The sequence below is a fragment of the Cannabis sativa genome, chromosome 4, assembly GCF_029168945.1.
Source record: "Cannabis sativa cultivar Pink pepper isolate KNU-18-1 chromosome 4, ASM2916894v1, whole genome shotgun sequence".
NCBI lineage: Eukaryota > Viridiplantae > Streptophyta > Magnoliopsida > Rosales > Cannabaceae > Cannabis > Cannabis sativa.
In genome coordinates, this window is record NC_083604.1 from 47,587,709 (window position 1) to 47,604,533 (window position 16,825).

The 16,825-nt window shown below is 26.1% G+C and overlaps 1 protein-coding gene across 1 annotated transcript; it reads right to left on the reverse strand.

The window, feature by feature from the left end:
• Positions 1-277: 277 nt before the first annotated feature.
• Positions 278-16,417, reverse strand: LOC115713364 (L10-interacting MYB domain-containing protein-like). The gene is made up of 3 exons (XM_030641845.2): positions 16,181-16,417; positions 1,331-1,678; positions 278-996 (listed from the first exon to the last, which is right to left on the reverse strand). The coding sequence occupies exons 2-3, from the start codon at positions 1,580-1,582 to the stop codon at positions 703-705; spliced, it is 546 nt and encodes a 181-aa protein (XP_030497705.1). The 5' UTR covers positions 1,583-1,678; positions 16,181-16,417; the 3' UTR covers positions 278-702.
• Between the last annotated feature and the right edge of the window lie 408 nt (positions 16,418-16,825).

Sequence of the window (16,825 nt, forward strand, 5' to 3'; positions counted from 1 at the left end):
TTAAATATAAATATTAATTGCTAAAAGATGTCTTGTTAAATATTTAATTAATTATTTTAAGAAAATAGTTAATATAATTAATTAATTCTAAAAAAAGAATGTCTACCTATTAATAACCTGCTATTACAGGTCAAAGAAAAATGTAACCATATGGCTACAATAAAAATGTAACCATTGAATAGTCACCCATATATATATATGAAATAGATATCAAATAGCCATAAAGTCTTCATAGAAAATACAAGTAAAAAATATAAATCATATTTATTTTAAATAGTGATAACACTAAGTTTTGAGAGCAATTTTTAATCAAGAAAAAAGTTTTAAGAGCAAATACAAAGTAAAAATATAACATAACAAACATATATTAAAGTCAACACAAAGTTTAAAAAATAAATACTACTATCATGAGCCATTTAAGCAATATAATTATTAAAGAGTATGCTCATTCTTAGCCAAGTAAGCATCAACTCTGGTTCTTCCAATGAAGGAAACATCCCTCTCTTCTCTTTTATGATAAACAAGCGAGTTGCAAATAAATACAAGTTGCTCCATTTCTCAATTCTATGCAAAGAATTAACATTTTCATAACTTCGCCAATACTATTCTCCTTTCTAACTATTTCAATATTTCTACTTCTTGTCTCTACGGCATCCACAAGGCGACCAATTTGTTCAAATATCACTACAGGCCCTGTCTTCTTCATTTTCCTTTTTTATTTTGTTTCTCAAGTGGCTCGGTTGATCTATTATTATTATTTTCTTTAGGAAATCCATCAATATTAGGCGTCTCTAGATCATCATCACTACTCTCAAGTTGTGTATGTAAGGTTTCAATATCGTTAAAAGGCTTTTTAGACTCAGATAGAATTATTCCAGAAAAAGGTGTCCAAGCATACTCCCCTCTAGCAACAGTGTTCATGAAAATCCTATCTAATTTTTCCTCTACCTCTGGTTCAATTTCCCGAATGCGAAACTTTGCAGCATCGGGATGACTCTACAAAAGGAATTTTGTTAATTAAATGTATCATTCACACAAAAAATCTTATAGTTTTATATAAATACTTAAGGGCTCGTTTGGAACGCCGTATTATGTCGTATTGTATTGTATTGTATTATATTAAATTGTATTTTATGCAATATTTTTATGTAAAACTATATGTCGTATTAACTTTTATGGACACTTAAATATATAATGTTTTAGTATAAATTAAAGTTTAACATAGTATTATATAAAAATATTGCATAAAATACAATTTAATATAATACAATACAATACAATACGACCTAATACGACGTTCCAAACGAGCCCTAACAAGATTATAATGTACCTGTAATTTACTATTCCACCAATCTTCAGTTGCATCAATTGTATTCTTTTGTTTATTCCATCCTAAACCAATTTCTTTTCCCTTGAGTTGTTTCCAAAGCTTCCATTCATTTTTTAATCCATCCCACTTATTTTTCAGCTGTTGTTTAGTGTAATCTCTTTCAGTTGCTTTCTTCATATTTGTAATCAAGTTTAGATATCCAATTTTATCTAAATAAGTAGTAGGACGATGTCCATCATCAACCTCTTTCATACAGAATTCTAAGAAAAAATTCAAACTCTCAGAATTCTATATTGTTTTACCTCGTGGTATGTCACTCTTAGTACAACTGTTTTTTTCATTCTCCATCTAATTAAAGTAAAATAATGAGTCATAATACATAAATTACTCTTAAAAATATATAAATTATGAAACTCTTCTAAAATTGCTCTCTATAGTTTTAGTGCCTAACCAATTTGAATAAATCACCTTAAAATTCATCAAGACATTGGTCAAATGATAAAATAAATCACCTAGATTTTCATTTAAATACTAAAGACCTGAGAATTAACAAAGTCACAAACTTGAAAAAATAAACTAGAATAAAAACATAGCTCAACAAAGCACAAAAAATAAAGAAAATTAAAATAACACAAATAGACAAGATCACCACTACTAATCTCAATAAAATAAGAGGATATTCTAAAATCCAAAGGTAAGACAAGGCCAAGAGACCACCATGTCAATGAGATGGGTACATCTATATTAGCTATCCTCACAATATTTCTTTATTTTGCTATTTTTTATTTTTCTTATATTTTCTTTGTATTTCTTCACTATAAATACAATGTTCAATAATTTAATCCCATTCATGGATTCCCTAAAACCCTCTTGTATTTCTACAACACACTAGTAAGCTATAAATATATTATATTGCTATATGATTATATATGATACTATTACTACCTCTGTTTTAAGATTCAAAAGAATGGAATAAGAAATCATATACACATTTGTATATATGAAATGATCCCTTTCAATATAAACTATTGACTATATGAACAACTTGAATTATTCTTATGATATTCAAATGACCATATAAAATTTCTTTCCAAGACTCACCATGTCTTAATGTTGATATCGATCAACTTTGTTTTGATAAACTTTCTCTCTCTCATATATATATATATATATATATATATATATATTGGAAATGTCTATAGTGGAGACCTTGGTTTTGTCTCTATGATTGAGATACTTTTATAGCTCTTGATTATTGATCTAATAGTAATAAAGTTAAGGAAACATGATAGTAATAATTAAACCTAGCTTATAGTATTTTTTCACATTTTTTATCTTTACACTATTGTCTTTTTCTTTTTCTTCTTTCTTTTTTTTAATTTTTTTTTTAAAACTAAATTTAATAGTTATTTTATTTTATTTTTAGTAAACTTTAATTACTTAATTAGTATTTTTTTATTTTTTTTTATATTCTTCTAAAAATATTTTTTTAATAAGTTACTTTCAAAAATTATTTATTTTAATAAGCTTGTTGATGACTCTTTTTAAAATTTATTTTCTAAAAATTATATTTTATGTATTTCTTAGATTTGTTTTCTTATAATAAAATCAATTTTAAGCTACAACTTTCTGGTTCATAAAAAAAAATCTAATAAGTATAATAATTTATAATAAAATATAAATTAATATGTATACATCAACGTATATTTAAATAAGTATATAATCAAGTAACTCGTATTAAAATAAATAAGTAATTTGCGGTATAAATATCTAAGTTTAACTTTCAATTGCAAATAAATATTTAAGTTTAATTTTTAACAGTAATAATACGTACCTAAGTTAAATTTCTGGAACTTCCCTAGGTACCCGGCCATTAAGTGTTAAGTTAATGGCCACATGGCAGACCCTAAATAGTCTAGATCATTAAATTTTATTTTTTATTTAAAAATTAATTTATATATACCAATAAAAAATAACACGTGTATAATAACTTGACACTTAATGGACAAGTAACTAGAAAAGTTCTAGAAATATAACTTAGGTATTATTACCGTAAAAAACTAAACTTAGGTATTTATCTACAATAAAGAGTTAAACTTAAGTATTTACGCCATAAATTACTCAAAAATAAATTAATAAATATTTTTTTAATTCATATTAAAATCAATTAATATTACACATGATTGTGAAATTGCTTTGAATTTTATTTGTAAGGATGCTAATCAAGTAGCACATTCTGTAGTCAATCATGCATTGTAAATAATGTTACATGTGCCATTTGGATTGGGATTGAACTTTCTTGTGCTCGTCATGCTTTACAGTTGGAGTGGCAATTAATGTTGGTGTGTCGTGTTCGTATTGTGCTGAGGACTTAAATTTACTAAAAGTTGCTAACACGAACACGGCACGACACGTGACACGAAGAAATTAAAAAACACAGACACGAACACAACTTGAATAAGTTCATGCCGTGTCGAACCCACAAAATCGCATATGTGTTGGCAGGTTGTAAACTAAATTGTTGACTTTGATGTCATCATGTCATGTTCGTGTTATGTTGAGTTTTGAAATTTATTTTAGATGGTAGACATGAACATGACTCGTAACATAAAAAAATGATAAAACACAAATACAAGTAGCAAAATTTTCATGTCGTCGTACCATTTAATTTATTTATTAATTAGACTTAATAATGTCTCTTAATTAATAAATAAACCCTTAAATCTCTTTTCTTCACAATTAAGCCCTAGCTTAGTGAAAATTCATAAATAAGACATAGTCTAATTTTAGAATTATAATTGATTAATTAAAATCAATTAACTGAGTCTTACAAGCAGTATTGTCTAAACTAATATGGGGACCATGGGCCTATATAACCGAGCTTCCAATAAGCAGATCTAGAATTTATCAAGTAAATTCCCTAACTTATTAATTTCTTATTGCACCACTATAGATTTAGAATTACACTCTCAATTATATAGAACGCTCTATATGTTCCACGATATAGATACGCTATGAAAATTTAACCATCATTTTAATCTCAATAATTAAAGATCCTCTATAGATGATTTACATCGAGTAGGGATAAATTTACCGTTTCACCCCTCAATGTATTTTATCCTTAAAACACTTAGCTTCCTATAAATGATATTTCAATAAACTTATATAATCACTGAAATAAGAGGTCTTCTATTTATCTCTATTAAGCTAAGCTCGAAGGAAATTATCATTTCACTTCTATGTCCAGATAGAAGCTATAGATTCCATATCTATGACTAGCGCTCCCACTCAATTGTACTATCATGTTCCCAAGCTATACGTGTGACCCGAACCAAATAGTAGGCTTTGACTAACAACTTTAAGAACACAAATAACACTCTTGAAATCGAACCTAACCATGTCAGGATTATGATCTTTTGATCTGAGATCAACCAGTGATATTGACTTACAATGATACAACGGTAACATTATAATATATTTACCAAGATCAATATCAGTCACAATCCAATGTATAATCCATACATCTGATACTAGCATACTTTGTCAATATTCTGGAAAGAACATAACACTTATCCAAGGTGTAAATAAGCTTTATTGCTGACTATCACATCACTGTAAATTCAGTGCACTGATGAATCATGGGACATTATCTTTTGAAGCATATAATCACAATTACCTTCCACTGTGTTGACATCATTGTAATTGTGAATAACTATATCTTCTGGACTTATCATAAATTGTATACTTTAAACCATAAACATGAAAACTACATGTAACTATAAATGATTTCTAATCTCCTATTGATAACAAATCAGATTATATTGAAATAGATTTTATTTAGGGCATAAAATCCCAACATGACAATGATAAAAAATCAAGATACTGCTATAACGTTTATAAAGATCATTGGTATGTATGTATGTATGATGACAAAAATGTACCGTCATCGTAGTCCCAGCTAGCTTGTTTACTAAAACCAGTTGTGTAAATGGTTACAATTCTATGAGGGCTAGTATCAGAATTCATTCTCCTCGTCACTCTAACATCGTTCCAAATTAGTGAAGGAAGATTTTTGTCAGACACATATCTCTTTGACACCTTTAAAACCATTTTTTACACGTAAATAAATAGGCTAATTAGTAATTTTTTCCCCTGAACTTTGACATGTAGTAAATCGTGCCCCCTGAACTTTTTTGGCCGTTAAAAATTCCCCCTGAACTATTGAGATTGTTAAATTTAAGGACTTTTGTCTAATTTTAGTAAAAAAATTCTAACATGGATGAAAATTCAAGGGGCATGATTTAGTACATATCAAAGTTTGAGGGGCATGATTTGGTAGATATCAAAGTATGGGGAGCATGTCTTAGTACATAAACAATCACTGAAACAGTAAAATTGAATGAAATTAGACAAAAGTCCTTAAATTTAACAATCTTAATAGTTCGGGGGGGAATTTTTAACGGCCAAAAAAGTTCAGGGGGCACGATTTACTACATGTCAAAGTTCAGGGAGAAAAATTACTAATTAGCCAAATAAATATGCATACTTTTTAATACCGAGTTGTATTAACATTAAACTATTGTTAGAGGAGTTCATGTTGTTAGTGTTCTGAGTTGTTACTACCTAGTCACTGTTCTTAAGCACAAATATAGTGAGTGTTAGTTAGAATTAGTTGTAGGTGGTAAGTTATGTGTATACCTTCCTTACATTGTAATCAGTTCTCCATGTAGAATAAGAGTAATATATGACTCTTATTATAAAGAAGGTAAACTAAAAAAATAATATCATGATAACTATAATACAACTATAAATAAAGTATAAAAAAAAAACGGTTTACTGATTTTACTGGAGAAATACTTTTGTAAATAAAAAAGTTCAAAGCGTCAAAATAAAATAAAAAATCATGTTGATATATTTTTGTAATTCTTTTAAAAATTTTGGTCTATATGTAAATCTTTCAAAAAAAAAAAATCACACTTCTTTACACCCACCCATCGTATTATATTTTTGTTACCATCACCGTCCGACGACCTTCATGCAGCTGTTGCCGCACTATTTATCGACAACCTGTAGTTGTCATTGCCCATCACAACCACAAAAATAATAAATCTTCTAAAAAAAAGTTTCTTTCTTGCTTTCTGAATAAATAAACCTAAGCAATTTTATGTACCGTTCATCACCATTTAAATTATGTTTTTTTAATTCTTTTTCATATCAGTAGCCAAATAAAAAAAAAAAAGAAAAATTAAATTGGCCTCCATTTATCAAAGTCAATGTTAGATATAAGTTAGTTATTTTATTGATTACCCACAATTATTATGATAATCAGAGCACTATATATTATTAGATTTAGATATTAGAAAGCTTATATATATAATGCTGGTGTGACCTTGGGGCAGTAGATAATTTAAATTTATTTATATAACAAAGCATAAAAAGGTATAAAAGAATTATTATTATGGTGGTGGTATAAGAATATTTTTATTTAAGGAAATATATTTCTATTTAAAGAAATAAATTTCTATTTAAGGAAATAAATAAATAATTGATTTTCTGATAAATGAATATTTTATATTCATTGAATCTGGACAAAATCAATTATGTAATATTCTATATATGGTCAGATTTCTATATTCATTACCTGATTTGATTTCCTGAATTAATTGTCAAAATATTTTGACAATTAATGTGGCGCAGATACTGATGGAGTATCTCACCTATAAATATAGGGTCTCGGTCCCCGAGCTCCTCACTCATTCTGTTTATAACAGCAAAATCCATCTAAAGAGAGTTGAGAGAGCGAGGAAGCCCGATTACCCACATCAATCGGTTTCTTTTGCAGATCAAGCTTATGTGGGATTAAAGCTCAAAGATTCAATGGCTGGAGGTATTTCGATCCTTAAATTATAGTACATATATGATTTATTAATTCCGCACTTTATTCATAATCATGTATATTTTAGTCTATACAAATAAATGTCTAACAGTTGGTATCAGAGCGGATTATATATCTCTGCCTTGATTTAGTTTGAGTTTAATATATATATATATACGTATATACGGTGTTCATATATATATATATATTATATATTCGTTTTCGGGTTCGTATATACATTCATATCATATATATACATTTTTATACGTATATACCTATATACATTCAGTTTATATATATATTCATACACTTTTTATACATATATATAGATATTTTCTTCATTTCATTAGGTATATATATTGTATATATATATGTTCATATATTTATTATATTATATTATTTATATACCTAAATGCTATATATAAATATATACATATATACATTTCATGATTATATATATACATACGGTACATTATTTTATTTTCTGTATATATATGTATATATGTTTATATATACATTATACTATTGTTCTAAAGCATGAAAACTCATTTTGAAAAAACAAAGAAAGCTCAAAAAAAAATAAAAAACTAAAAAAAAAATCGGACCTGAAATTTTTGGTGATTTTAAAGTCTTTGTTTTACGTGTTTTCGATGCATGAAATTTATATGAATGTCTTAATTTTTGCATTTAGATTCATTTGGAAAAAAAAAAAATTGGAGTTTTTTTGTCCGTTGGTTGTTTTATTTCATTTTTCTTTTTTCGGTGTTTATTTTGAATTCTATATACATCACTATATTCATATAGTATTATAGATCGATCTAAACATGTGAAAAATCATTAAAATTTGAAAATTAATTTTTTAAGAACTCATACGGACTAGAAATTTTTTATTAAAATTAAAGTCCAATTTTTACGTATTTTAATTGCCTAAAACCCACATGAATCTCTTTATTTATGCATGGAGATTCAAATGGGAGTGATTCCATGAATTTTTATCGTCGGAATTCGTTTTCCTGTTCGGGATTGGGTCGGGGCAGTTTTTTTTTTTCTTTTCAAAAAAAAAAAAAGGAAAATTCCAAATTTTTATTTATTTGGAATATTAATTATTTTCCTATTTTGTGTTAATTTAGTCAATAAATTACATTCCTTCAATTTCCATTTTTAATTTAATACATATATTTAGAATTAATATGTTATTTAGTATAAATTGAAAATGGAAATTTATTTTAAATTGGTAATTAATTACATGATTTATTTAGGCATGTAATAATTGTGCGTTTAATTATTTATTACCAAATTTATGTAATTTATTGCTTAAATTAATAAAAGTTAAAAAAAAAATCGGCCATTAAGTATATTCTTTAATTTTGCATTTAATTCTTTTCATATAATTAATTGTACTAATTTGTATATTTACCTTATTTATACAAATTAATTATTAGTGCAAATATTTAAGATATTATATGGTCATAAATGCATAATTAATTATATATTATGGAATTAAGCATTTAATTTATTATCATACAATAATTGTATTAATTTGTATTTATTTGGCAAACTTATTTTTAATACAATTAATTTTGATTTGTATGATTTAAATGCTATACATAAATTCCTTTTATAGTGCTAGATATATTTAGAAATATTCAAACATTAAGATAGGTTGAATATTTTATATAGCACATTAAGTTTCATAAAACTTCATAAAATTATTCATAAAATATTCATAAAACTTCCTAAAATGAATAAAATATGAATAAAATGTAAGTAATTTTTTTGTTTGACATAAGAAAACATGAACTTGGGACAAATGCTCATATCTAGAACGATTTTTAATGATCTTCGGACGACCACACTAGGAGCACTAATCTCAGTGATTGTCTATTATGTTAATAACGAAATTACTTTTAGGTAGAGCCCAATACCTAATGTCAAAGTGAAAATATAATTTTATATAATTAGGGAGTAGCCACAGCATCCTTATTTGTATAAAATTATATATTAACTAAAATTCACCTTAATGGACATAAATTGTAATTAATTATATAGGTATAATAATTTTACCCCACAGGGATTTTATTATATTTGTATAATTAATTAGGATAATATGTTAAATTAAATTCTCTTAATTTACCCCACAGGGAGTTATGGGGATTTAATTTAATAGTGTTATCACAAATTTAATTAAAGATAGATAATAAACCTTCATTTTCCTAAACTAATTGTTTAATTAAATCTATCATAAGGCTCATCTAATTTTATTAAATTTAAAATTTAGCCCACAGGCAATTTTGAATTTAGTAAAATTTTAATCTTCAGTTTATACTTTGGTGTCTAGTGAACCACATAATTTTAAATAATTAGGGAGTAGCCACAGCATCCTTAATTATATAAAATTATATATATTAAGTGGATTAAGATCACATAATGGACATGAATTATATTAACATAATAATCTTACCTTTATTATATTTACATAATTAATATGTTAAATTAAATTCTCTTAATTTATTCCACAGGAAATTATGTAGATTTAATTTAATAATTTTATCATAAAGTATAAAATTTTGAAACATTTATAAATAATTAAGTGTTTCATACCTTTCATTGAGATAGAAATATTAAACTTTAAGTTTTTCATAAATTGTGTAAATCTATCATAATCTACATCTAAATCTAATCTTATTAAATTAAAAATTTAGCCCACAGGCAATTTTTGTTTAATAAGATTTCATATGTAAGCATGTTTATTCATTGGTAAAAACATGATTCATTTAAACCTCAAAACTATATATGTAATTTTATTACATCACTATTCATAAATTTCTTCCATACCAATAGAAATTTCCAAAAATTTATTCTGATAACTTAATCTAAAATGTACAGTTTTTACTGTATAATTAAGAAAAATAAATCACACTTTATTATCACCAATAAATTTTAATTTATTGTGTATGAATTCATTCTAATATAGTTAATGTGATTATCAACATAGAGTGGATTATTTTAGATTGTTATTCCACATTCATAATTTCTTGCAAGGTTTACAAATAAACCTAAGAAAGTCAGTAACTGTGAGCAAATCTTATCCACAGACAAGATAAGTTCTCACATTTAGAAGTTTAAGGAACAAGCAATATAGTAGTGGCTTTGTTTTAAAATTGGCAAAGACCTTTATGTTCCAAGATTCTATTGAAACTTGATTTAGACACATTTAGAGGTCTTTACTACAAATGATGTCACTCATAAAGATATGCAAGTTCAATCTGACAATAAGAAATGTGTTATTAATAAGAATTCTTCTACATTATAGCACCAAAAATTATGGAACATATCTCCATAAATAGAATAAATGTTAGTAAATGGTGGGAATATTCATTACACTTGATTTTACTAACTTTATTTAGAACTTGTGTGAATTTCATTAAAAATATGTATTCCAACAAGTCAAAATCGGTGCATACTAGAATTCTATCATATTAGAAATCATACAAGTCAATTAATTTTGAAGACATGGACTCAAATTTTGCATCTCTTTTTTAACGATTACTCACATAAATAATTTTTCTACAAAAGTATAGATTTATATGTTTCAAAGACATTTAAATCTTAAGTAGAGAAATGATGCATTTTGCATATTAAGATAGTGAGATCAAAAATAAAATGGAGAATACTACATTAAAATTCGTGAGTATGGATAAACTCCCAGTCTATTTGGAAAGTTTCTTTAAAAGCATGGGTTCATTGCCCGATACATATGCTTGGTACACCCAAATTATAGTGTGTGACAGATTTAAGAAACTAAGCATTTTTTGGACATGGGGTGAAGCCTACATAGCAAACTCCAAACCTTCCTAAATCTTTGTCTATTGATACTCTTAAATGGGGGTGTACATATCGAATCGTGTTCTAACCAAAGTTGTTTCTCAAACATATTTTGAGTGTGATAAGGTTGAAAACCGACTTGATGACATGTACACATTTTATAAATACCCATATATAGTTAGAGTACAATTGTCAAAGAAAAGATCTGGGCCCAAAACCATAAATGAGCATATTTCATTTGAAAAGCTATAAGGTTTAAGGGTTACATATTTTATTATCATCTCACAACACTAGAACTCTGGAATTAAGAATTGACTTGATCAGTGGGAGTGATCTATCTAGGAACCTAGTTTCCGAGAAAGATCATTCATATTTTCTCAAACTTCCACCTCAAGTGTTAGATTAATTATGATTCACAACAACCCTTAAGATTAATGGTTATTGAGAATTCATAACTAATCATTAATAATCTACAAGTCATTGATAAAGTTCTAATAAGTTATGTTATTTAGTAATTGCTTATAATTTCTAAAATAACATGCATATTGAACCATTTGCTCTTTTAAGAGTTTGTTGGTCCATCCTTAAGATGACTTATTAGAACAATAAGATCAATGTTTTCTAGTGATTACATTTTGTACAATAAGAGTTCAACTACAATATTAATTTGAGACACAATTATAGGATGATAAAGAATTGAAGTTGTAGTACAACATGCCATGAATGAAGAAATGAATATCTTAAAGAGTAATAAAGTTTATCTTTAGTAAAGTTGCCTAATGGGGTGGAGAACATTAATTAAGCATAAGATTTTTCATCAATAATATTCATTAGGCAACATTGAGAAACATAAAGATATAAAAGAATATTCATTGCTAAGAAGTTCATTTTTGAAATAAGAATCAATAATAAATGAGATTTACATTCTCACTTGTTTTTATAAAAGATTTTATTATAGACCTTGGCATTTGTTGCTTGTTTTAATTTATTAATCAATTCCAAACAGTGAACTAGAGGAGAAGGTATACAGAATGCCATAAAGATTTTTCTCTAATAAGTGGTGAGAATATGCAAGCTTAAAGTGTCTACCTATAGATTAAAACAAACATCTCACAAATTGGTATTATATCATCTTTTCCTTTAGGTTTGAAAAGAGAATTATGGAAATAATTATATACCAGAAGGTTAGTGGGAGTAATATTTGTTTTATACGTAGACAATATGTTACTTGCAAATGATGATAAAAGTTTTCTATATAAGTTGAAATAATTCATATCTCAAATTATTATTTTGAGATAAAGAATATAAATAACATATATAATTTTAATTAATTAGAGAGTAGCCACAGCATCTCTGATTAAATAAAATTATGTATAACTTTTATCTTTAAGTGTGATAAATTCAACTCGAACCAGCATCTGAAAAATGGTCTGGAGTGAGAATAAATTAAGAACATTCATTTGTTTCTATTTTAGAAGCCTAATGTATGCCTAAGAGTCTGAATAAGACTTTGTATTACATTTGTTTCAGGATCGTTAAGTAGTATCAGAATAACTAAAGTTAAGACCACTTTATTCTTCATACAAAGTGATGAGGTGTCCTTAAGATACTAAAATTATATCCATACATATTTTGTTAAGATGAATTGACCATCTGAAAATATAGTTAACCAATCAGATTGTAACGTACTTCACTGGTTGTATTGATTCACGTAAATCAATATTTTATTACAACCTTAAGATTACCAGTAAGTTATATTGTAGAGAATCTTGATTGTTATTTCCACTATAGAAGTCAGATTCATTTATTGTTTTGAGGATACATCTCGTATGATGTATTATAGAGTTTCATAGTAGGCCTAGAGTTCAGAATTACAGTTTCATTAGGCCATTAAGAAAATTTTGCGATAAATTCAGCTACAATATTTATGGCTAATAACTATAAAGTACTGGTCGAAGCTAGCATATCGACATTAAGTATTTAGCCATAAAAAGGCGTGATAAGTGGTCATTAATCACGCAAACTGAATTAGGTGATCGCATATATCCTTGACTAAAGGCATGCCGCAACACAAATTCAAGGATCATAAAGTAAATATGGGATTCAGTTAACCTATATGCAGTTTTTTATATTTGTACAGCCAAAAATTATTTAATGAAACTCTAATTTCGATATTTTCTTATATTTATGTGCACCTTAATTTCATCTGAGAAAATTATCGTAAGAGGACCTGAATAAACATAAGGGTTAGGGTTTATTCACTTAAGTATATTGCCACATAAAGTACATTGTTATATAATAAATATATCGTAATACATGGAAGATAATACTCGACTTATAATGAGGACATGTCGCTATGATTCGTATGTTTATTATATAATGAGGAACGTTTGGGTTTGAATGTTTTAGTCTAAATGCTGACCAAGTGGGAGAATATAAGAATATTTTTACTTAAGGAAATATATTTCTATTTAAAGAAATAAATTTCTATTTAAGGAAATAAATAAATAATTGATTTTCTGATAAATGAATATTTTATATTCATTGAATCTGGACAAAATCAATTATGTAATATTCTATATATGGTCAGATTTCTATATTCATTACCTGATTTGATTTCCTGAATTAATTGTCAAAATATTCTGACAATTAATGTGGCGCAGATACTGATGGAGTATCTCACCTATAAATATAGGGTCTCGGTCCCCGAGCTCCTCACTCATTCTGTTTATAACAGCAAAATCCATCTAAAGAGAGTTGAGAGAGCGAGGAAGCCCGATTACCCACATCAATCGGTTTCTTTTGCAGATCAAGCTTATGTGGGATTAAAGCTCAAAGATTCAATGGCTGGAAGTATTTCGATCCTTAAATTATAGTACATATATGATTTATTAATTCCGCACTTTATTCATAATCATGTATGTTTTAGTCTATACAAATAAATGTCTAACAGGTGGCCCACATCTACATCTCACAAGAAATGAAATGCTCATGGAAGATAAACAAATTAAAAGAAATATGAAAAACTCATTAGTTTTTTCACAAACAGCTAATTTTAAATAATAATAATCACTACACTATAGGACTTTGTTCCCTTTTACTCTCAACTTTTAGAGATGAGAGAAAAAAAAGTTATGGAATGATTTGAAAATTAATATATATAAAAAAATAGGGTAGGTATAAGAGATTAAGAGCTTCTATCATCCCTATATGGAATGCAATTAGAAAAAAAAAAAACTATTTTCTTTGACAGAGTTTTAATGACTTTTTTTTTTTTAATGCAAAGTTTTTTTTTTTTTTTAAAAAAAAAAAGATTTAAAAAAGAAACTATTTTCTTTAACAGAGTTTTAATGACTTTTTTTAAATGCAAAGTTCTTTGACAGGATTTTATCAATAGATACAACAGGATAATTTTAAAAAGAAATGAAAAACTACACAATCTATAGTTTTTTAATCTTATTTTTTGTTTTTTTTTTGTATTGTTCATGACTATGTTTTCTTGTAGTTTATTTCAGATCATATTTTAGAATTTTATTTTAGCTTTAATAATAGTGATAGTTATTTTTTTCAATTATTTTTTTTAAAATGAATTTAGTGAAAAAAAAATCTATTTAAAAGAATTTCATAAGTAAAAAATTGAATGAATTAAAAAAATGGTTATCTTATTTTGAAATAATAATGCTAATCTCTTAATTGTTAGTTGTTATTTAAAATAATTGTATTATTTGATTAATCTTATTACTTGTATTTTTTTTAAATCTCAGTTTTTATTTATATTATTAAATATAAAATTTATTAGTAGTATGATGTTATAAATTTATTTCTATTTTAAAAGGAATTTTTTTTTCTCTTAGTTTAATTATAGTTAATTAATTACATATTAATTAGTATTTATATAATTAAAAAAAATAAATATAACAAACAAAAAGAAAGATACAATATATTTAATATTAATTGATTTAGCATTATTTTAAAATATATTATTTGATACCTATAAATAATAGGTTATAGGTGTAAGAATATTTTCCTATGCTCAATACTATTTTAAAAATTTAATATTTTTATTGGGTATATGTAAGTCTATATTAGTTAATGTGCACACTCAAAAGTCATGTTATATTATTTATAATAATATAATATATAGATTAAATATGTGTAATAAACTAATAATATGTAACATATGACTATATTAGTTGTCATCTTTTTGTAACATTTGGGGAGTTGTTACTATGAGTAACCTCCACCATTATCACCAACATTAAGAGTGTAAAAGATGTTACATACCTTTATTTGAAATTCTTAATGCTATAGGAGTTATGGTGTGTGTAAGAGTTACATTTGAGTCCATAACATCTATAGGGGTTATGAGTTTGAATTTCAAATGGTGATATCTTAAACACTATATAAAGAGGTCTAAGGTGCTCATTTTTGAGAGGAAGTTTTCTATCAAGAAAGCACTTTGCTAGAAAACCCTAAGGCTTGATAATTCCCAAAGCTATTTCCTAGAGAGTTCCCTTAGTGCTTAGAGATAGGGGGAAATAAGCTTTTGGACAAAGGTGTAATACCTTGTTCAAGTCATGGTGATCCCCACTAATCTACACTCAAGGTTGTGAGTGAGTGATCTTCTTTTTCTTCTTCATATTATATATATGTATGTGTTATATAATATTGTGTAATCTATCTTCTCTTCTACTTTTCATATATATATATATAATATCTATATATTGTATATTATGTATTGTAACATTTATTTAATCTCTTTGTTGATCCTTGTATTATATTGCAATAGTGTTGTAATGTCTTGATTTTCTTCCATTGTTATAAAATCTCTAACAAGTCATACACATCAATGATTAAAAAAATGTTTCTATACTATGAGAACAAAATAAGGGTATGTACCATAAAATTATTCTATATATATTAATATATCTATAGGTGTTACTATATTTAATTATGATGAGGAGTCAAAATATTATAATCTAAAATTAAAAAATCCTACAAAACCCCTAAAATAGAGAAACAGAATGCCTAGAATTTTGACAAATGCATGATAAATAGATAAAACCCTAAAATGTATATATCTTATAAAACCCACATGAAGAGAAAAATGATTCAATATATTTATGAGGAAGAGAGATAAAGATACAAACCTTAAGATTTTGGAGCTGTGATTGACTTTGTGATGAAGAATATAATAACAAATGGAAGGAGATGGATGCCTGGCAAGAGTGTGCAAGATTTTTGTTAGGAGAAGTTTAAAATTAAAAATAGAAAGATGAATTTTAATTGGTAAAAAAGGAATATTCAAATTAGATGAGGACAATTTAGTCAATTGAAAAATTCATTAAAGAAAATTTTAAGCTTCCTGTACAATCTAAAATCTTAAAGTTAGGGTTAGCTAACTTTGCCTAAAAGCTAAAATTTTTACTCTTTGAAAAGTTATTTTTTAAATTTTACCAAACACTTTATAACCGCTAAATTTTCTAAAAAGTGCTTCTAACTTTTTAAAAAGCTATTACAAACTGGGCCTAAGTGTCTATACTGTGTTAATTTTTTTATTTTTTAAGGGGTAAAATAAAAACAAAAATTAAATTGTGACATATTTTGCATGATAAAAAAAAAAGTAACATAACTTAAGTGCCTAAACTCAATTTAAGCATGGATTGTGAAATTTTCAAAACAAAATCAACATTAAGAAAAAAAAATATTTGTTGTATTTCTACTTATAAAAATACATTTGAAATTGAAAGAACGCTTTCCTATTAGTAAAAGTGATAAATCCTTTGAGGAGAAAA

Excerpts from the sequence above, each read along its gene's own strand:
- LOC115713364 (XM_030641845.2), bottom strand. The coding sequence starts at position 1,582 with ATGAAAGAGGTTGATGATGGACATCGTCCTACTACTTATTTAGATAAA. Across the intron at positions 997-1,330 it reads GGTGGAATAGTAAATTACAG|AGTCATCCCGATGCTGCAAA; the intron begins GTACATTATAAT and ends TTCCTTTTGTAG.